The sequence below is a fragment of the Rousettus aegyptiacus genome, unplaced genomic scaffold (assembly GCF_014176215.1).
Source record: "Rousettus aegyptiacus isolate mRouAeg1 unplaced genomic scaffold, mRouAeg1.p scaffold_m13_p_1, whole genome shotgun sequence".
Lineage (NCBI taxonomy): Eukaryota > Metazoa > Chordata > Mammalia > Chiroptera > Pteropodidae > Rousettus > Rousettus aegyptiacus.
This window is the reverse complement of record NW_023416284.1, coordinates 121595904-121617989: the sequence shown is the minus strand read 5'-3', so window position 1 is coordinate 121617989 and position 22086 is coordinate 121595904. Positions and strand designations below refer to the sequence as shown.

Sequence of the window (22086 nt, the reverse complement as noted above, 5' to 3'; positions counted from 1 at the left end):
AACTTGGCTTTCTTCATTTAGCCATCTTTGGTCCGCTTGCCCACCACAGCCAACTGCTCCCCCAGGGGAAGGGATAAAGGAAATCAAATCAAAAGGAACTTTGTGGAGAAAAGTCAAGACCTCAAAATTAATTAAAATTTTCCACTTTAGAAATACTTTAACTTCATATAGAAAATAACATATGTAGGGCTAATTTGTCTGTCTTAAGGATCTTGCTATGTTTATGAATAAACAAAAGTTACATTTAATTATGTCTGACTATGAAACCCAAGGGCACAATTACTAACCCATGGTAGGTAGTTCAGACCTGATCAAAATACTTTGTAGATAGCAATCATATTAATACTTTTTTTAAAATAAAAGCTCACACAAATTTTAATTAATCTTACTGCTTAGGATTTCACTAGTTGATAGACAATGTGCTCATTTCTGATCAGGAACCTAAGCAGAGAATGCTAAACAATGTTCCTAAAATTATTTGAGGTGGGAAGGTAAGAACCAAAACTTGGATTAAAGCTGTATCTAGTCCTATCTTACATCTACTTAGTCTATTAATCAGTCCAATGTCATTAGAATGCAATTGATTTGATTTTTAATATTAATTCAAAAGCCAACATTACTCTGCTGACAACACCAGATGATTGCTCATTCAAGCCATTTCTCTAGTATATGTATACATGACTGATCTCAGGATATTGGCCACATTACTCAGCTCTACGCTAAAAATTGAAGCACCAATTTTAAGAGTTCTATACTCATTAAGAAAAAAGCATCACAGTTTGAACTCCTCAAAGATGTGGAGTCACAGTGTCATTTTAAATGCCTACCATTAAAGTCTAAGTTTAGCGGCAAGTATCTTATTTAAGTTGTGTTATGTATCTAAAGGCAGTACCTGGCCTAACAGATGTGAATTGACACAGTGGGAAAGCCTTTCCCGAATTAAAATTACCTTCCAATCAAAACACTGACATTTTACCTCCAAGTTTGCAATATTTTCAGATTCAAGATACACAACTCTGAAACACCCCTTTTTAATAATTTCTCTTTTTCCCTTCCAAGGAACCTGATTTTTACTTTGATTAAAACACTCCAGCCCACACAGCTCTCAGTGTCCTTTACCTTAATCCTAGATTCTAGGGTACTCTCTGTAAACTCTCTCAACAGTCTTCTTGTTAGTACAATAGAAACTTTACTCCTTGACCCTCTGCCCCACTTTCTTGGTTAGTCCACTCTGGGTAAACTTAACGTTCACTTTTTCCACTCTCATTCCAGAGCTGCCAAGTGTTATTAAAGAATTTCAAATAAAAAGAGTGCTTCCATGAAACAAATTTTATGCACTATATAACATTAATTGGGCTATCCAAGCTATTCCACAGTCATATTCATCTCTGATTCCTTGTCTGAGTCCCCTAATTTGATTTCCAAACCTTCCCTCTCCTCTCAAGCCTTCAGCCTGATTCTCCCTCAGTCACATAACAGTATAGTTAAGAAAAAAGACTTTAAGGTTTTCACAGGACTGCATTCAACACAGAACACAGTTGCACAGAACAGTTCTGTAGCTTACTAGTTATGTGAACTTAGCAAATTGCTCGGTCCATGTATATCTCCATCTTATAATTTCTCCTCTATAAAATAGGAGTAATGACAGCAATGTCTCCCTCATAGGGCAGCAATGAAGATAAGTGAAATAATGTTCATGAAGCACTTAGTGAAGTATCTTCTACAAACACACTCAATAAATGCTGGCTCCCAAGACAACTATGATGACTACCACCATGTGTAATGTGGTATGCATGTTTGCAACTTTACCGGTGATACCAAAGTGCTTTCCTAAGCATTTTTACCATTTTAGGTCAGAGTTCCTTGTACTCCAAATCCTCATCCACACTTGGTATTATCTGACATTTTAATTTTTTCCACTCTACAGGGGGGTAGAATAGTATCTCATCGCGGTTTTAATTTTACCTTCTGATTACTAATGAGGTTGAGTATCTTTTTACATATTTTGGGTCTTTTATGTTTTCTCTTCTAGAAAATGCTTAAACAAGTGTTTTGCCCCCCTTTTCATAGGGATATATGCCTTTTCTTGTTGGTTTAGAACAGATCTCTAAAAGTTGTGGGTGTTGATCCTTTCACAGTTTTCGTAAACCTTGCAAATATCTTCTCCACCTTTGTAGCTTATTTTTTCTCTCTTAATGGTTACCTCTGCTGAACATTCTTAATTTTAATATAGTTGATTTGTGGGAGTTTTTGTCTTACTTTAAAAATCCTTCCCTATCTCAAAGTCATGAAAATATTCTCCTATCTTGTCTTATAAAAGTTGCATAATTTTGCCTTTCATATTTAGCCCAATAGTATTAAATGGGTGTAAGTATGCATGAAGTAAGAACATAATTTCTTAACATGGATAATCAATTGTTTTAACACCACTGATTAGATAGTTTCTCCTTTTCTCTCTGCTCTGTGACACTCCTTCTGTCATGAACATGGGTTTGTCCATTTTGTTATCTCTGAGTCGATGCCACATTGCTTTAATTATTAAAAATTTATAATAATCTTGGTATCTGGTAACCATGTTTCCTTGACTTTGTTCTCTTTCTACAAGAGTGTCTGAGCTAGGCTTGACCCTCTATTATTCCATAATATGATCTAAAATTAGCTCATCAAGTTCCACAAAACACCTTATTGATGTTGGGTTAGAACTGTATTGAATCTATAGATCATTTTGGGGAGAATTGATATCCTTAAAATGTTGTCTTTCTATTCAAGAACATGGACATCTCTCCTTTTACAGTACCTTACAATAAAGTTGCATGCTTATTTTAATAAAGGGATTTTACATCTTGGACTTATCTCTAGCTCATTTATATCAATTGTCATCATGTAAATGATATGATCAATTACTTTTCTACGTAGAAAAGTAATTGGTTTTATATTCCATAGCTTTGCCGAACAATCTTAATTCTGAAAATTCACTAGCAGTTCTTTGAAGCTTTCTTTTTTTATTAAATTTATTGAGGTGACATTGGTTAATAAAATTATATAGGTTTTAAGTGTATAATTCAATAAAACATCATCTGCATATTTTATTGTGTGTTCACCACCCAAAGTCAGTCTTTGAAGTTTTCTACTTAGCAATTATGTCATTTGTGAACAAAGAAAATTTGAGTTCTTCCTTTTCTGTCTTTGTATCTTTGATTTCTTTATACTGTCTTACTACCCTTCATAGGCCATTTAGTATAATGTTTAAGAGAAATGGTGGGTGCATGCATCCTTAACTCGTTACTGATCTCGAAAGGAAAGCTTTCATAATTCTCCATTAAGTATGATGTTTCTTTTAGATTGGGGATTGTTTTGTTTTTGTAATGTCTTATATCAGATTTTTTTAAAGTTTCCTTTCTATTCCTGAGTTTTAATCATGAATAAATGTAGAAATTTGCTGTGCACTTCTATATCTATTGAGATCACCAAATGATTTTTCTCTTTTAATTCATTAATGTGATAAATTACCTTACTCAATTTTCAAATATTAAACCAACACTACATTCCTGAGATAAATCTAACTTGGTCATGACCTTTTTTAAACACTGCTGGATCTCATTTGCTAACATTTTATTTCAAATCATTATATTCATATTCAAAACTGAGATTGGAGCATGATTTTTTTCTCATACTTTGTCAAGTTTTGTAAGTTTGTATGAAAATGGAATTAGTTTTCCTTGAATGTTTGATAGAACTCTCTGGTAAAGTTAGAGAATAATATTTATGGAAAGATATTTCACTACTGACTCAATTTTTGTAAAGGTTATAATAATAATTAGGCTTCCTATCTTTTATATTAGTTCGGTAAGCTGTATATTCCTAGAATTTATTCATATAAATTTCACATAGATTTTTAAATTTATCGACAAAATATTATTCATAATATCTTCATGTTATGTTTTTCATATCTATAGAAAATATAGTGATATCCTCCTTTTTCAATCCTGATAGAAATTATATCTTCCCTTTCTTACTTGATCATTCTTGTTTCTTGTTTTTGTTATTAGCATTTTCAAAGAAAAAATCTGGGGCTTTTATATTTCTTTTTCTCCTTTTTTATGTTATTATCTCCTCTTTTATATTTAATTAATCTCTACTCTTCTTTATTTTTTCTTGTATTTTCTTTGAATTTATTTTTTCTTTTGCTAACTTCTTGACATAGATGCTTAGCTTATTCATATTTAGCATTTTCTTTTTCTAAAATAGGAATTTTAATGAGATAAATTTATATTTCAAGTACTGATTTAGCTATATTTCACAAGTATTATGTAGTATTTTCATAATTTGACAAAGACATTTCAATATCCAACATGATTTCTTCATTGACTTATGGGTTAATTTAAGGCTTCCCCCCTGCCCAAAACATATGAGAATTTTCCAGTTATTTTTTAAAAACTGCCTTTTAACTTACTTGCCTATTAGTCTGAGTCCAAGAACATATACTTATATCATATGTAGTTCAGTACCTAATCATTATTTGTATATGTTCTCCATGGACTTGAAAATAAACTATATTTTATATATGATTAAATAAATCATATTTTTATTTTATTGTGTTCCATATATGTCCATTAGGTCAAGGTCAATTATGTGTTTAATCTTTTATATCCTTATTGATTTTTATCTGCTTGTTCTATCGATACCAAGAAAGATATCTTAAAATTTACCTGCTATTATTGTTGATTTTACTTTCTTTATTGTTTTGTCAACTTTTGCTTTATATATTTTGAAGTTTAGAATTAAGTACATAAAATTATAACTTCCCACATCTTTCTGGTGACTTTTAAACTTTTATCATTATGACTAGACTGTCCTCATCTTTGTAGTCCTTTCTGCCAAATAACAAAGTTCATCCCCTGGTGTGCTGGAATTGACCATACTAACTTACAAGATTTCATTGCACACATCTCTTCCCAACTCCATGTTCAGTAATATCACATTAGTGGCTTGAAATCAGCCATAAAGGAGTATTAACACATGGAAATTAGCAAATGCTACAAATTAGGCCTTCTTCCCCAGGAGTTGGTCAGTAAACATTTACCAGCAAGCTCTGATTTCATTTGATATTAATATTGCTATACCAACTTTCCTTTAGTTTGTATTTGTATAACTTTTCTCCATCTTTTCATTTAGAGGCATCTATTAAAACAGTATACAGTAGGTTTTTTAATGAAATCTAACAATCTGACTTTTAACAGGAGCACTTTATTACTTTTAATGAGCCCCAAATATTGCATGTGACCTACACTAAAAAAAATCATTAGTTGTTTATCAGAAATTCAAATTTGACTGAGTGTCCTATATTTTACTTTCTAAATCGGCAATCTTATTTCTATCTTATTCCTAGCCCTAAACCTCAGAATAGAATGGTACTAGATCATAATAACAGCTACCATTGTGCCAGGCTTCCCACAAACTCTTGACATCTATTCTCATTTAATTTTTAAAACAAAACAAAACTATATAATATGCAATCATTAATGCAAAACTATGGTATTAGAATTATTGTGATACTCTAATTAGAAACCTACAGCATGTAGAGAATATTTGCCCAAATTCGAGAAGTAGCTTTGGAAAGTAGAACTATCATACTATAACCTCAACCGCACAGGTACACAAAATGAAGTTTAACTTTTTTCTCTGCATGAACTATGATAGGTCCTTATACATCAAAAAATTTAAGTCAGAGATTGGCAGCTGTTTCTGTTCAATCTACTCCAATTCTGCTCTCTTTTAGTAGTTAATATATCATTCTTTTCTGGCAATATTAAACCAATACATACAATTCTCTTTACTCAGAACTTCCAACATACTCCATTTTACGAGCACTAAAACTACAGAGGAGTGTGTTTCACGGTTTGCAGTATTCGAATTAGGGAACAGCAAAGAGATTCAGAAAATAAAGCTGCTGGGCTAAATTAGAGCTGAGTCTGATATGAGTACTTCAGATACGGTAAGAATCTATGAAATAAATACGCCCCAAATCAAAGGGAGAAAATGCCCCATGTTCCAGCAACCTAGCACAGCTGGAACTAGAAGGAAAGTGGGGATTTGGCATGTATTATTGTGTCCCATAAGCAAATTTACAGTTCTGTTCCCTGTTATTTCCGTAGTGCACCCCCAGCTTCTGAAATTAGCTTCCTCCTGAGTTTTGAGGAATTTTTTATAGGCTCTCCGTTTATAGGTCTCTGCAAATTCCTGCTTCTTGTCTTCCCCACCCAATTCAAAACAGATCACGGACTGAATCTGCCTCTAGCTTGTGAATGGCCTGATATCGTTCCAGCATAAACCCACGGTTTCCATATCATCCAAGCTTTGTGTCAAGCCAGGTTAAAATGCTTTGAAAACTAATACATTCCATACATTTGTAAGGTACAATTGCAATTCATTATCCACATATGTCAAATTTACTTGTAAAATTCCATTCTGAAGCTCTTATCCATAATATGTATATTTATGTAAATTCCACGTTTTGAAATCTATAGAGATAGAGCCAAAAAATACATATAATGGGTTAAAAATTGAGAAGTAGAAGCAATGAAAAGGCTTAGTAGAATTTAAGTTAATACAAGGATGAGGTGATTGAAACTGGCTTATTGGGATTGGTCCTACATGTATACAAAGAAGGTAGCTGCCCACCCAGGATGATTTGAGGGGTACTAAAAAATCTAGCCAATGGAGAAAGCACTGATTTCTTTTTGTCAATTCCTGAAAATAAACTTTAGGCTGGCCACCAACTTTAAACATAATTGTTCTCACTTCTGTTTCACATTCTGTTTACTACAACTCTACCTCAGCACTAAACCAACTCCACTCGCCATTTTTTTTCAAAGTAATATACTTTACAGTTAATCACAGATGATAGAAATATCCTATTCTTCTAACTTTCAAGACTGGCCTACTTAAAGGAGAAAGGATTTTGCTGAGTTTGCTTGTGTATTCATGTGAAAATCATTTACAATCCTTAACATTTTAAACTTTACTGCTAAAATTCTGAAGTAAATTTAGCTCTCCGTGAAGAAGCAACAGCGCAGATCCCAGTCGTTTCTCACAGCCTCTGACACAATACTGCATACCTTAAGGGCCTTTGAGAATTAAGGACATTCCAGTGGTTCTAAAACTACACCAGGAACAGCACCTCTGGAACTGGCAGTTGGCTGTGAGTGGACTTCAGCCAAAAAAAAAAAAAAAAAAAAAAACAGTCAAAGGGCTGCGTTATGAAGCAATTTCATGCCCTAGAGGAAGACAGCCAGGTGTGAAACCTTCAAGCTACCCCATGACAAGTATCCCAGTTGTGTTTCTCTTATTTCCCAGGACAGAGAGAGGCCAGTTATCTTTGAGAACACTCCTCCTCTTTTCAATATGCCTCCTCTATCTCCCCCACAAACAGGAAGGGAGTTAGCAAGCATTTCTGTTCTGGGTACAGGTAAAGACATGGCCCTGCTGAACTCCTGCCTCTCCCTCCACTCCCTGACGTTTACCAGATAAGGTCAACTCACTGCTCCACCCTCTCAGAGACAAAAGAGGCAACCCCTTTTCTCTTTTCTACGTCTCTCTTCAATTTGAGTGTTATTCCTTCTCACTCACCAAGCTGCATATGCCATCAGCAAAATTTCTCAGCATTTCATCTATAGATTTGGTTCTTTTTTTTTTTTTTTTTTTTTTTTACAGTGAGGTGGAAGAGGAACTCCATACATATGTGTATAGAGGGGATAGAAAATAGGAGTTAGCAACTTTTATTTTTTGTATGGTTTCTCATGGTTCTAATCCTTACCTTTCTGACATATCAAGTGTAATGGCTAAATCTGATTTTTGCAATGAGAAGACAACATAACTGCTCTAATTCTTTGAAAGAAGGGAACACTGATTTTCACCCTTATCAGGGAGCAGTGTTGCTGAACAAATGCCAGTTTGGGAGGTAAGGAGAGCTGCAATGGCATCCAAGTTTCAACAGCTTTGGAGAGGGCAATGGTGTAGCATCCGCTCCGTGCATCATTGATGATCAGTCCATGTACTGACTATCATGAGAAGTTATTCACTTCATATTTCATTAAAGAAAATCACTGGAAGTTTCCTTAATTTCTATGATCCTCTTTTCTATCATTTATTGCAACGTGCTTTCACTGGGGTTAGTACTGTGGAAGTTTATTGGGAAATAAATGTATGAAGAGAAGTGGAAAACAAGGTGTAGAAGCTCCTATGACAGCTTAATCATACAGAAAACTGTGTTTAAAATCCACACAATTTTCTGGAACAGCATTCAACAAGGTTTCAATATATCTGCATAATTTTGGAGGCATATTCAGGTATTTTAAGCATGATGTAAATTTAGTTGCCCTTCCTCTTTGGATAAAAATTTTCAGGTGTGTAATTGAGCATTTCTACTAATGTGGGGGGCTGACCGAAATATAATAGATCAAAAACAAGCTAAGCATCTGTAGAAAGGCCACGACCCCTCGCTCTTTTTTTGGCAAGATCGGGGAGTTTATGCAAGATTAAATTATAATTTTTTAAACTTTCATGCATTGATTTGGTCTTGAAATGTTATCCACTTTCTCTCTATGGAGTTCTGTTCTTGGAGATTTTTGTTCTGTAAGAATTCCAGTAACTTTTGTCTCTATTCTTGTTACTTTGTTCATTAAGACATTGCAGCCTCTCCTCTTGGGGAAACATAATGGTTTGCTAAGTGCTGATACTAGGGGCTGTTGCTTTCATAACAATGCTTCCGTGAAAGCCCATTCTCCTTTTCCTGTTATCTGTTACTGTCACTATATATATACAGTAATCCTATATTGTAAGCCTACACAGTTAGATATCCAGAAAATATTCCTCTAGAAGAAAGAGTTTGGTGAGAAGTGATCCAAACAGGTTAGTATGGATCCACTTTAATACATAATCAAGAAAAAGACTGATTTGTGGGCAAGGCTGAGCTCTGATATGGAAGCTTTGTAAGCAGCCTATGACTGGAGGCCAACTTTGGTAGAGGAAAAATAAAAATATACTCTCCAGTGGTATGCTAAGGAGATGCTATGGCCTATAATGGCAGTCAACATCAAGGCCACATGGCTACCAACCTAGAACCTAGAGTGGAAAAGACACTTTTGACTGAAGGCTGGCCTTCACATTAGCTAGTAGACAATGCTTAGGCAATCTAATTTCAAAACAATAAATGAAGGCTCAAAAGTTCAACATTTCAGAGCTGCCACTCCACCCTTGGCTAAATTTAACTTTTTCATAGGAAAAAGTAATGTATATCCTAAGAAAATTCAGTGTTTGAATCTAGTGGTTGTTTCATTAATTTCTCTTTCTATACATTTGTAAATTTCTAAACTTCTCCGCTATCCTGGGTTGTAGGATCTGGATCAGCTCTAGGATTGAGTGGCAAAGAAATTTAATTATTTTTTTTTAAGTTAATGTTCAATTTATTAAAATTGTATATCTGATAAACAAAACTCTAGGAACCAATTAAGAAATTTAATTTAAACCCCAATTTAAACCTTCAGTGTCAACCACTTTCCCTAGCTTGCTGCAAGTTCCCTTGCCTATGGGAATGTTGTCCTCTTTCTTTCCCACCTAAATATTTTCCATCTGCCAGGCCTTTCATGAGAACCTCCCAGCTCAATGGGAATCCACCCATCGTGCTGTCTCACTCAGCCCTTCCTCAAATGGTCTGTTTTGTTCCGAAATCACCATCCTTACCACTAGCCCATCAGCAAATGTCGTCAATACTCAATATGTACAATTCCAAATTCAAAGAAGTGATTATCGGAGATATATTTTCCAACATTCGGTTTTCAGTATATTATGTGTTGGATTAGCGACACCTTCTGGTGAAGCATCACATTAACATGTTGGATACACCAGGCTCTATGAGCACATCGTAAACATCAAAATAAAAAAGAATGAAGGATAAAAGAGGAGAGAAAGAAAGGAGGAAATATTAGTAACTTTGCCTGCAGTATCAGAGAAATCTTCACACACAGAGGAGCTCACCTTGTTTTAGGAAAGGCGATAAAGACAGATCTTTCAAAAAGTTCTGCTGGGTGAATAGAAAAAAGGGTTAGTAGCCAGAGCGGAAGTGGATCTTTTAAATAGAAGGGAAAAATAATAGCATGTTTGTAGGATGATAAGACTAATCCAGTAGAAAGAGGAAATATAATTGTGCAGGCAAATGAAAGAAGAGTTTCCCGGAGACTGTCCTTGAGAGGTGAAAAAAGCTGGGATCCAGTACACAAGTAAAGGAATTAGCCTTAGAACAGTCTGCTCGTCAAATAGTCACAGAAGGGAAAACAGAGTATTTGAGCACAAATGCAGCCAGTGAGCAGATGTAGAAGTGGAAATTTGTGAAGTTCTCTTCTGGCACCTCTTGTTCTCAATAAAATGTGAAGCAAGGTCATCAGCTGAGAGTGAGAATTGGCAAGAAATGCAGGAAATCTAAAAAAAGTTGTGCACAGCTCTCCAAAAGAGTGAGAAACTCAATGGACCATGGATAGGTAGTGCAATATTATTTCAGGATCATAAAGTTAAAGTGACTCCTAATGGTTTTCTCCAATCATGTTCAGCTACAAGGGTGCAGGTGCAAAATAGGCAGAGGGTTGTATTCAACCATGGTTATGGTTTTGCCTATCAAATATAATAATTGAGGAGCCAAAGTTTTTAAGAACTTGGTACCCTAAAAAGCCAGGCAATATTAATATTCTCTCCCATCGATACTCACGTTTTAAATTGGTTGCATTTATTATTTATTTACTCTTAAATAACTGGAAAGACTCTGGGGATGTTAACTTTATTAAAATATACTTTATGCCTAAATCATCTCCTTTCTGTTCTTTTGGTTTTCATTCCTAATAAAATGATTTGTCTTTTCATTTAGGATATTTTCATTAATAAAATGACTGTATCCAAAGCCTCTGATATTACACACTGTAGAAAAAAGTAGAAATTTAAAAAGGAGTTCACAATAATCTAAGTGGACAGGACATATGAAACTGTTCTTCATGGTCAAATGGCTTTTAAAATGAATCTCATACCTATATTGTATAAGACCTATTACAATTTCCACAAAAATTTTTCATTAATTCACTTAATAAATACGTATTACAAATCTGTCATGTACAAAATATTGTATTAGGCAAGCACCAAAGTGATTTGGAAAGAGGACAGGATTATAATACTGGGGTATCTGGAATCTAAAAGTACCTAGATGTTTGCAAATACAAAGATGATTACAGCCTAAAGAGGAAAACTTGTATATTTAGAACAAATTATCATGCAAGCACTACAACACAAGTTTCATGACATTTGTTCATCTAATTTACCACTGTATACCATACTGGGCCTAAAACATAGTAGACACATAATAAATATGGTGAATTAGTAAATGCAATAGAGATATGAGCCACGCTAGAAGAACAGGAAGGAGCAATGAATGAATTCTGAACATGGGATCTTAGAAAGTTTAGCGGAGGAGAGAAAGTTTAGAAGCTGGCCCTTGAAGGAAAAGTAGGAGCCCAACAAAAAAAGAAGGAAGGGAAGGGCCCTCCAGTATGAGGTAACAGACAAGCGCAAGATCAGCACTGCAGCAAAATGCAGGGACACTTTGGGGTATGCACAGTCTAGTCTGTGGAGTGAGGATCAGTATAATGAAACCGTGTGTTAGAAAGAAACACCGAAACCAAGAAGTGAATGCGTGGTTTATCAGGTAAAAGTGTTCTGATCGAGCACTCGCACTTTGCCCAACACTGTTTTAAATGCTGCCCATGTGGTAACTCATTTAATATCATGGAAAGCTTGTAAGAGAGGCACTATTATTCCCCATTTTACAAGTGAAGAAACTCAGGCACAGAGAAGCCAAGTACAACCAAGTAATATAGCTAGGAAGTCACAGAGCCAGTGTCCTGGGTACCATTGGTATAATTCGAACATTTAGAATTGTTGAGTAGCATATGATTTGTGTTGCTACTACATTTTTCTTTCACAAATAATAAACATAATTTAAGTCAAATTTAGAAAGTAAGCATCATGAATATTAGCTGTTCCCCATCCATATTTAGGAGTTCTACATCGTCAAAGATATTCATTTCCATTTTGTTTTCTTCATTCAATGATATTACTACCTCCCAAAACTATTGTCTTAAGGATTGTTTTCCTGGTGATTAATCTACATAACATAGAACAATCTATATTATAGTACAATTGTATTAATTTTGTCAAATTTCATAAAATATTTAACTAAAATGTTTTAATATTCTTGAGCTCTGGAAATGGTAGAGCCTTTTTGTTTTTTATGAAATTACTTTGCCTCTCTCTTCTTTTTGTAACTTTGAACTTCATCCAGAGACAGTTGTTGATGGCAGCCGATTCGTCATCATACAGGTTATATTCATGTTTTGTCATCATCCTAGAGAAATATTTTCTGCCTCAAAATATTTTTCCATCTTCTACTAAATATGCTCTTTTTTTTAATAGCAGGTCTTTCAACTATCAATTCATTCTTATGAAACATTTACCTACCCTTTCCAAATACTTATATAAGATAAAAATTATCGAATCATGAAAATATATTCAAAGAATCTAAGTTTAGTTCAATATCAACATTACGATATATCAGCACTGGAGGACAGCATCTAATATGATCTAACTGCTTTACTCAAGGGAGCTTTCATTAGCTCCAATAAATAACAACAGTCCACGTTTCAATTTTTTAAAGTTTTTTAGTTTATTTTCTCTGAAATCCTTGGAAAAGACACAGACTTTGTCATTGTGGCCTATCCTATAAATATGCTTTGACCCAGAGAACTGTAAGTTCCTGTTCTCAGAGATTTTGCTCCCACATCTCTAGCAATAACTAAGGTGGGGACACAGGCAAAAGATTCTGATCCCTACTCAAGCAATAGTATTATCACAAGAGATCCCCTGTGGTCAGCTTTATGTAAACTAGAAGAACACAGCAGGCTAAGGTAGCTGATAATTATGTAATACAAGAAACCAGAGAAAGGTGGAGGATGTTTATCCTCAGTAGAAAACTGCCTAACATAGGGAAAATATAAGGAACTCTCTCAGAAAGTACTTGTAACTAGGTCTTTATTATGCCAGAGGCCAGAAATAGGACTAATATATGGAAGCCTTTGGAAGGTAATCTTCAGGTAAAAGGAAAGAATTATTTAAACATAGGCAGAAATGGAACAAAATGCTTTTTGTGTCTGGAGGAAGGAGGTAGCCATTTGTAGAGTATTTGCTTGGGTTCCCTCTGGCAGGGAGACATTAAAAACAAGGTGCTTATATAATTTATTTTTCTAATAATAATTAGGACACATTTGGGAATGAAAGATAACAGCAATAAACCTGTATTTCCAAGCAAACCAAGTCTCATGACACCTAATTCACCCTAATTGTTGACTACCAGCTATGTAGACATGTTGGAAAATGTTCTCTATACAAAATAGGGAAAGATCTACCCTCATAGGGAAAAGAGAACAGGTCAGAGCTCATGCGAATGCCGAGAAACAGGGCAAATTGTGACCTTCTCACCCCCTGATATTGTCACCCTGATAGGATAAATTCCAAAGATCCAGATCAAGCAGGATCTAGGTACACAAGCCTTACTGTGAACAAAGTGTTAAAATCCATAGGCATCCAACTGGAAAAAATTCCAGAGCAGGGGCATTGTTCCCAGAGGCAGAGTGGAGAGAATACTACTTCCAAACCCAGTTATTCAGAGTTCTACCAGAGTATAACATAAAAATGTAAGAACAGAGCCAATCCCAAAGGACTGAAGACTGTGGGAATGGCAAAGTGAGCGCAGGACCAGGCTAAACAGTAGGATTCCCCCCACGTATCAGGCAGGCACTGTGAGAAAAACAGAGAAGTACAGGGTGCATGGGGAACACACCTCCCCAACTGTGATCTGTGCTTACCATGCCAGATAGGCCTAGAATTATCATAGGATGCACTTTTTTTTTTCCATTCTTCTTGGCAATTGAAATATGATTATAAAAACTATATAACAACTAACCACACTGTAATCACTGTAAGAATTTGAAAATGTTATTAAAAATTAACATTCTAAAATTTCCATTTTACCGACTGGAGTGGGTACTAATGGCTACATACACTGCTATCCTTCTCTTGCATTTTGCCCCAATGTTGAAAGGGCACATTCCACTTTGCTATGCAACCAACCTGATTCAGGAGAAACCGATCCCACTCCACAGTTCAAATGAGCCACTCAGAGTAATCCCAGTCCCCTGCCCTGTGATCACTCAGCTCAACTCAATAGCATTGGCATATCCCTTGGTATCAGTCCAGGCACATGGCGTAAATCAGCCATACTTTAGGGAAAGGTTATTTTTCAACAGAAACAAAGGTAAGCATGTTCAAGTCAGTGGAAGCCAGCATTTGGGTAAAGTCACCACATGAGGGGACTGAGCAAAGAAAATGAGAGAATGTCAGAAAGGCAGAGCCAGAGCTCTATTTTCACCAGGCATTCCCTACTTTTCACTTTCTTTTGTAGGCAATAACTTCCTTATTGTTTAAGCCAGTTTGATTGAGGTGGATGATCTTGACCTTTTAGCTGAAAGTATCCTTAGAGATCCATAAAAAAGCGGTTCCCAAACTGTCTGCATATTGAAATCACCTGAAGACTTTCAAAAGTAGCTGATGCCCATGTTCCACTCAGAGATTATGATTTATTGGTGTTTCGTGTGGCTGGGTGAGCAAATTAATTTTTCAGCTTCCTGTCTTTCTGGAGATTCTTGAGAATTTATCACTGCCCAAGACAGATGGAATAGTCTAAAACTCCTCAAAATGACAGAGAATATGTGTTCCCACCAGTACTCTGTCTACCCCCCATAATGAAAGAGGGACTTTTATGCTTTGCAACAAGATTTGAGTTGTTCTCCAGCTACCCTGCTTGGATTTCTGCTTGATTCCCTTGTCTGCACCACATTTCAGAAGATATGAGTTTGAGAGCCTTCTTTATTAAAATGGGAATATAAATCTCTGTTAAGTCATAGCTTATAGTCTCAAGGAGCCACAGTGAGTGATCCCAGCTGTTCATCAATAATTCCTTTCTTAAACGGTGTTATGGCTGAAAGGACAGAGATGGAGTAGGAGAGGAGAACTTAAGATTTGACCTCATGGTTAATATGCACTGATACCCTAAACCTTGATCCCCTACCGCATGTTAAATTGAGAAAATTAGTATCTGTTTCATCTACAGAGTAGAGCTTTTGTGAAAATAATATGAGATAATACAGTGAGGAAAACTCAGAATAAAAAAGTGCTCAGTGAACATAAATTATTATCATGAGAGGTCTAGTAAGTTAGAAATGCGTCTAGACCTAACCCTAACACACACAATGGAGCCAACAGGATGAAATGGCCTGGGGAGTTAAATCCTCTACCAGCCTCTTCTCTTTCCCCACCCTTCATTCTTCCTCTCACCACCTCACATAGAATATCAAACCTGCTCTGTAAATGCAACTCTAAGAACTGTCCTGGCTCTAACTCGCTTTTGGTGAGATTGCCACCCTGTGAACTCCCCATGTAGAAATCCGAGGGCTGTCACTAATAGGCAGAAAGTTTGTTCTTTCCCTAGGTTTTTAGAAGCATTCCGCTTTCTCATCAAGAGTATACCTCTGGGTACCACAATGCTATATCACTCCCTGCTCGAATTATAATGTCTATCAAAAGAGGTGTCTCTTGGGAGGCTTGAGTGCTAAGTGAGGAGTGACTTTTAGAGAGATGTTTGGGAAATGGTTTCAATATTTGGCAGTTCCTAAAGGCGAGATGATTTGAGATATTGGGTTTTTTTTTTTTAAATACTTGATCAGCTCACACTATTCCCTTATTTCTGAAAATGCCTTGTCATTACAATATTACATTTGGCAGTTGTACCAAAGTAGGACTTTCATAAACCAAAGGATTATAATTTTTAGTTTATTCCATTCATTTATCATATGTTCCACATATATCACATAAATGTATATATTCACTAGGAAATCAATCTTTCTTTTACAGATCTCTCCATTAAAATGTACCATTCGGAAACTAAAGACATAGACAATGCCCCAAGACTCGAAACAGCTGAAAGTACTGCAAAAATGTACAAACTGTCAACCATGAGACGAATATTCGATTTGGCAAAGCATCGAACAAAAAGATCAGCATTTTTCCCAACTGGGCTTAAAGTCTGTCCGCAGGAATCCATGAAACAGATTTTAGCCAGTCTTCAAGCTTATTATAGATTGAGAGGTAAGAAAAGAGATGAAATCTGTTTAGTCTTTCGTTCTTTTCTTCCCTTCCCTTTCATTCATCCATAGGTTGTTTTCAGCCCCAAACTTCCAGAGTCTCTCATTTAGCCACAAGAGTTATAAAAATCAGTCTGCTAATCCGAGAGTAATGATTAATAAACATTCAAAAGTATGATAGATATCTGTTCTTATGTTTTAAAATAACATCCTGTACAACACAGAAGCATTAAGGCATTTAACAAGTCACCAGAGAGTCTCGGTATCTGGTTTTACCTCTTTTATTTTTGTCAAAGCTCGATATCAAATTTTAATGTTGTTATTACAAAGTAAGAAGCATAGGATGATTGTAACCTCAGGAATCTGAGCAAGTTGATTAATGAAGTGAGATTTTACTTTTCAGAAGCAACATTACAATCCAGATACTTTCTCTCTTCTTGATAAATGTAAATTGTTTATTGCTGATTCAGCAAAACCTATTGAAGCTATGAAACCTGGAGGCGCCACCTGAGTGCAAAGGGGTTACAAATAAACGGGGGTTACTAAGACATAATGCAGGGGTGTTGATGGGCTTTACAACATAATTACTGTGATTTCTAGTAGAGTTACAGTACAGTTTTTACCCCAAGACAGCATCATAGGATTCTTACAGCATTCTTGGAAATCACTGTGGAGTTCAATCACACCACAGCCATCGGTGGCTGTCCTTGTCGTTCACTTACCATGGATGAAAAGATTCCCATGGTTTCTTTTTTAAATGGAACAAAGAATTTTTGGTAGCTGCTATTAAATTTCCCAGGTAGCTACAAATAGTATAAAGTATCTTGTTTAGCTAAAGCATAAACTCAATTTATCTTACATGTGAAAGTTGAGGAGGTTTACTGATTTTTTACCTTGATCATACTAGATGTTTGTTTCCATTCCAAAAAGCACAGTCACCCTGATCTATTTCAAGCCTATTGACCGGAGCTAGCTGGTTCAGTTGTAGCCTGTGATGTGTTGTACATTCTGACAACTGAAAACCATTTCATGATACTAATGTTCCAAAAAGTTCTTGAGTATTTACCTCTGTAATATGTACAAGAATTGTATTAATCTGGGGTGTTCTCACTGGGTTTTAGAGGCATAATTAACTAACAGTATTAAAAATAGCAAGCCTTATGTTCCTCATATGTCTCATTTTATGTAGAAGTAAAGAGATATTTACTTTCTGACAGAAACCACACCCACAGATAAATAGCAAGTACTGGAGCATAGTCAGAAGGAGAACTCTAATTATAGGAAATCAAGTGCACTATGTTAATATTCTGAGGTCCTAGCACAGCACTTCTGCATACCAGGTTGTCAGTAAATGCTCATGGATGAATACAGGAGGCAAAGAGGCCATTGGGAATATGAAGAAAAGACAGTAACATGTGTAAATAATTCATTTTGAATGTGCCTACATATTGATCAGATGACACAGGTAAATTCCATTTATTTGTTCTTGGATGAAGTATAAATTTATGTATAGTATATACATCAGATCGAATATGAACACTATTGTAACTATTTTCATGTAACTTCTAATTCTTTATGACATTCACAGATAGGATTCATCACAAGTATTTGTAGAAAAGATTATTGCCGCAACCAAATTTTTAGCTCTGAATTTTATTCTTAGCTCTTTATTCTTGATTAGGTTTGCCTCTTTCATCTTGCCTTTCTGGATAAAACTAACCATGACAATGACAGTCCATTATCTTTATGGCTGCCCCTGGGTGATATAAAATTTTACTGTTCATCAACATGGGTTTCTCAAGTCTAACAAATTGGTTTATAAAGAAACTAGAAATAACATGCAGCTACAGAGCAGTGCTTCTTTGACAGAGTAACCCACTTATTGTTCTCGTAGCTACTTTTACAAAATGATCTGTTGACATCTTTCAAACTTAGGAGAGAAAGCTGCTATCTTCCTCAGACCAGATGGAATATTGAGCTATTTCTTTTCCCCAATGCTTAAAGCAACACGAGTGAAAATGTTTCTAGCTTCATGGTAGAATCATAAACGAGCTCATCCCAAAGAAGAGGCACAGAGGAAGCAAGTTTATTTCTAGTTGTCTCCAGGAGGAACCCTGTGTTCCTACCCAGGCAAACTTCCTCCTTTGTGACTGCCTCCCTTCAAACTGCCCATCCCCCATGTCTCTCTGCCTCCCTTCCTCTATCTGTTCTCTTTCTCTCAACCCCAATACCAAAAGCTAGATCTTTCTTTCACATTAATATGTGACTTCGAGATAGTTAAAGATGGATGGAGACCTAGTTCTTGCTGCTCCAAGTGTTGGCGTAGACCAGAACAGGTAAATCAAGGGGTTAGAAAAATCCAACTTCCAGAAATTTTTAGACTCCTCCCAGCCCTGCTGTACTTTGAGGCCTCAACTTTCACGGGTTCTTTTAATGCTCTCTTGGTGAGGATGAGGGACTCTCCCAAGGAGTTACAGGCTAATGCTTTTATCCTCCCAACCACAGAAGGATTCAATGCCTCCTGGTTTGTGTTAAGCTTCCAGGAGGCCAGAAAAATGACCTTGGATTAGTTACCCAAAAAAAACCCACCTCTCAGGAAGAGTAATGAATAAATAAATAAATAAATAAATAAATAGTAAATAAATAAATAAATAAATAAATTTTTGTTGAAAAGCTAGTAGTTTCTGTTTCATTCTAATATTTTGATCCCTATAAACTACAATGCTCCAGGGAGATAATTCTTCAAGAAAATTCAGACATTTGTCCTTTGGGGAGAAAGTTCTCTTTGAGCTTTTGTCAAAAGTAGATTTTAATGTGGATGGGGGTGTTCTGTATCCCTGTGGTGAAAGAAAGGCAAAAGAGCAGAGCTGGGAAGATCCAGGCACCAAAATAAGCCTTAAATTGGAATGAAATAACAGGAAGATTTAAACTGAGACCAAGACAACACTGGTGAGAGTGTGTCAAACTGGTAAACAGAAAGATTATCACATTACATCCTCTCAGCTGTTTCATACATGGATAGTGTTAGTGAAAGTCACCAATGCCAAACCCTCAAAGGCAGGGCTAGTTTATTTTATGTATTGTTGTGTATCTAAGAATTCAGTGGGTTTTGAACTAAACTATCAGGTACATTAGGGAAAGATGGAGGGGCAAAATAATATCCCCCAAGAGCGTATAAAGTATGTAGGTGAGAAGAATAGCAAGGGTAGCTGTTGGGTTGGACTAAACCCACACTCTTAGAGTTTGAACAAATATTGTTTCCTTCTTGCATGATATGTAGACTCTTGACTAGAAATGATAGGTATCAGAAAAGGCATTAAAACTCTCTGATCTTTGCCTGGCAGGAGAGAGATTACATTCACAAACATGGGTTCTCCAGTAAGAGAATATTATACTGGTCTCCAGGTGTGCTTGACCCCTGTTTTTCTCCAGATGTGGAAAACTCAATGCATTTTTGCGGTGATGGGGTCTGCGCCCACTCCTGATTTTGTGGATTCTGAACTTCTTTGGTCTAGAATTCTCTTTGTCTCTTAAAACAGAAAGCTAAGAAAACTCCAGACATAGAATAAGTGGGGAATGAGGGAGAATAAAACATAGGAGTAAACTAGTCTCTCACGTTATTTCTCTCCACAACCCTTTTCTCAGCACAGTAGCCAAAGAGTTTCTTTAGAAAATCAAGTGATGTCAGCTCCTGCCCCAAAGTCTCCTATTGCTGCATTTCTCTAGAGGTAAAAAAATCAACGTATTATAATTGCTTATAACAAAAGTCATCTAATTTTTTTTTCACTTAGTCCTCTAAATTAATTTTTAAACTACATACACCTCCACATGCTTTTCAGTTGACATCTAACGTTTTTATCTTAAGTTTAAGTACTTGGATAGAATGTAACTTTTGGCAACTTGTAAAAATTGACATTGAAAATAAAACAAGAATTAGAGCATTCATGTGTATCCAGTGGAATCTATCATAGCCACTCAATACTTTCCATCAATTCTCTTAACAAATAAATGAACTTTTTTTAACAGCGGGAAATGTCACATGGTTCCTTTTTCTCCATATAGCCACATTTCTATTCTACTTCCCACTTCAGAGATATATTTTAGTGTAATTTATTTTAACCTTGAAAGTCTATTATTGATTGCTCTAAACTATTTCTCAGTGACAAAAATATGTAATATGTACATTAATTGAAATTTCTTTTTTCTTTTCTGTTACTATAGGCTTTATGTGTACAAAAAATTTTATTCTGGGTTAATTTGTATTTATAATACTTTTTAATATTTAATTGAGTAAACAAATAGATATAAATTTTACAAAAAAATTTAATTGTTATTAACAGATAGATATAAGATCAGATACTGGCTTTGTGGGTATTCATGTTTATGAATATAAAATTAGGAACAAGGCTTTGGAAGAGGCCAGTTTAAATGAAGGGCCCATAGCTTAAATTTTATTAGCTTCTGCTTCTGGATAGATGGGATTGCTTTGGTGTTGTTCCTCTATTATTTTATGTAATATTACATATTGTTCCTATTATGTATTGCTAAAACGAGACAAGATTGAGCATCAATTTTATCTCTACTCTTTTACTTCGTTTCACTTAAATGCCAAGAAAACTTGATACATAAATAAGTAGATGAGAACAGAGGGAGTTTGTTATAGTAGTATCTTATTCTTTAAGTTTCTTTGGCATTATATGCTAGCAATCACATCATGTGCTGTCACCATTATTTTTAATGATTTAGCAGCTGTCAACTCCATTAGGACTCCTAATGTGCTAAAAGCAAAGGATAAGAAACCACCGTAATTGCAAAAATGTGTGTTACCCCTCAACTAAATTTACTTGCTTTCTTAGCTTCAAGGCTATTATTTCAAATCATCCCTTTATGTAGTAACCTAGGGGCACTGTGCCACAATATGATTAGGGGTCAATGAATGGAGGAAGAATGACAACCAAAGGGAAAGTGAAGAAGGAAAGGTGTGCCCTTAGACTGATATTAGGAAAGCATGAGAGGGAAGTTGAGACTTAGTAATTAATTCTATTTAAACTGTGTGCCTGTTTATCTCTTGGAAAGCTTTCAAATACAGCCTGTATCTGCGGCCTAAGGGTCTACAAGGCCCTGCACAGTTTGTGTTCCCTCCCCACGTTCTTCTGTCTTCATCTTCTGATACTCTCAACCTTGCTCTGGATATTCTGTTTCTTCAATGCTCATAGCATCCTCCAGCCTTGAAGCCTTTTTCTAAACTGCTTGCAAGTCACCTTTATGATGAAGTTTTCCTCAACTACTCTGTTTAAATTGCAGTCTTACACACACACACACACACACACACGCACACACACAAGCACACACGCACACACTCATATTCCCTATCTTCTTTCTTTTATTTTTCTCCATAGCACATATAGATGCTCAATAAATAGTTGTTAGATGAATTAATTTCTATGGACTATAAATTAGTGTGTCAAAATAAGCCCCAAAAAAGCTTTCCACGTCAGATTGTGCTTGAATTGTGAGAAGGAGACCTATTCCTAATGGCTCTGCATTGCAGTGTGTCAGGAAGCTGTTTGGGAAGCATATCGGATCTTTCTGGATCGCATCCCTGACACAGGGGAATACCAGGATTGGGTCAACATTTGCCAGCAGGAGACTTTCTGCCTCTTTGAAATTGGGAAAAATTTTAGCAACTCCCAGGAGCACCTGGATCTTCTTCAGCAGGTAAGCTTAAACATTACATGTTTGGAATATTGCCCAAATAAATATCTCCCAGACCTCAAGCCCCTACCCCTTTCAA

The 22086-nt window shown here is 35.8% G+C and overlaps 1 protein-coding gene across 1 annotated transcript in view; it reads left to right on the top strand.

Moving 5' to 3' along the window:
* Positions 1-22086, top strand: part of IMPG1 (interphotoreceptor matrix proteoglycan 1) — a 106005-nt gene that overhangs the window by 4428 nt on the left and 79491 nt on the right. Inside the window, exons 2-3 of the mRNA XM_016141665.2 lie at positions 16063-16296; positions 21844-22010. Of these exons, the coding sequence (XP_015997151.2) occupies positions 16063-16296; positions 21844-22010 (401 nt within the window). The remainder of the gene's footprint in view (positions 1-16062; positions 16297-21843; positions 22011-22086) is intronic.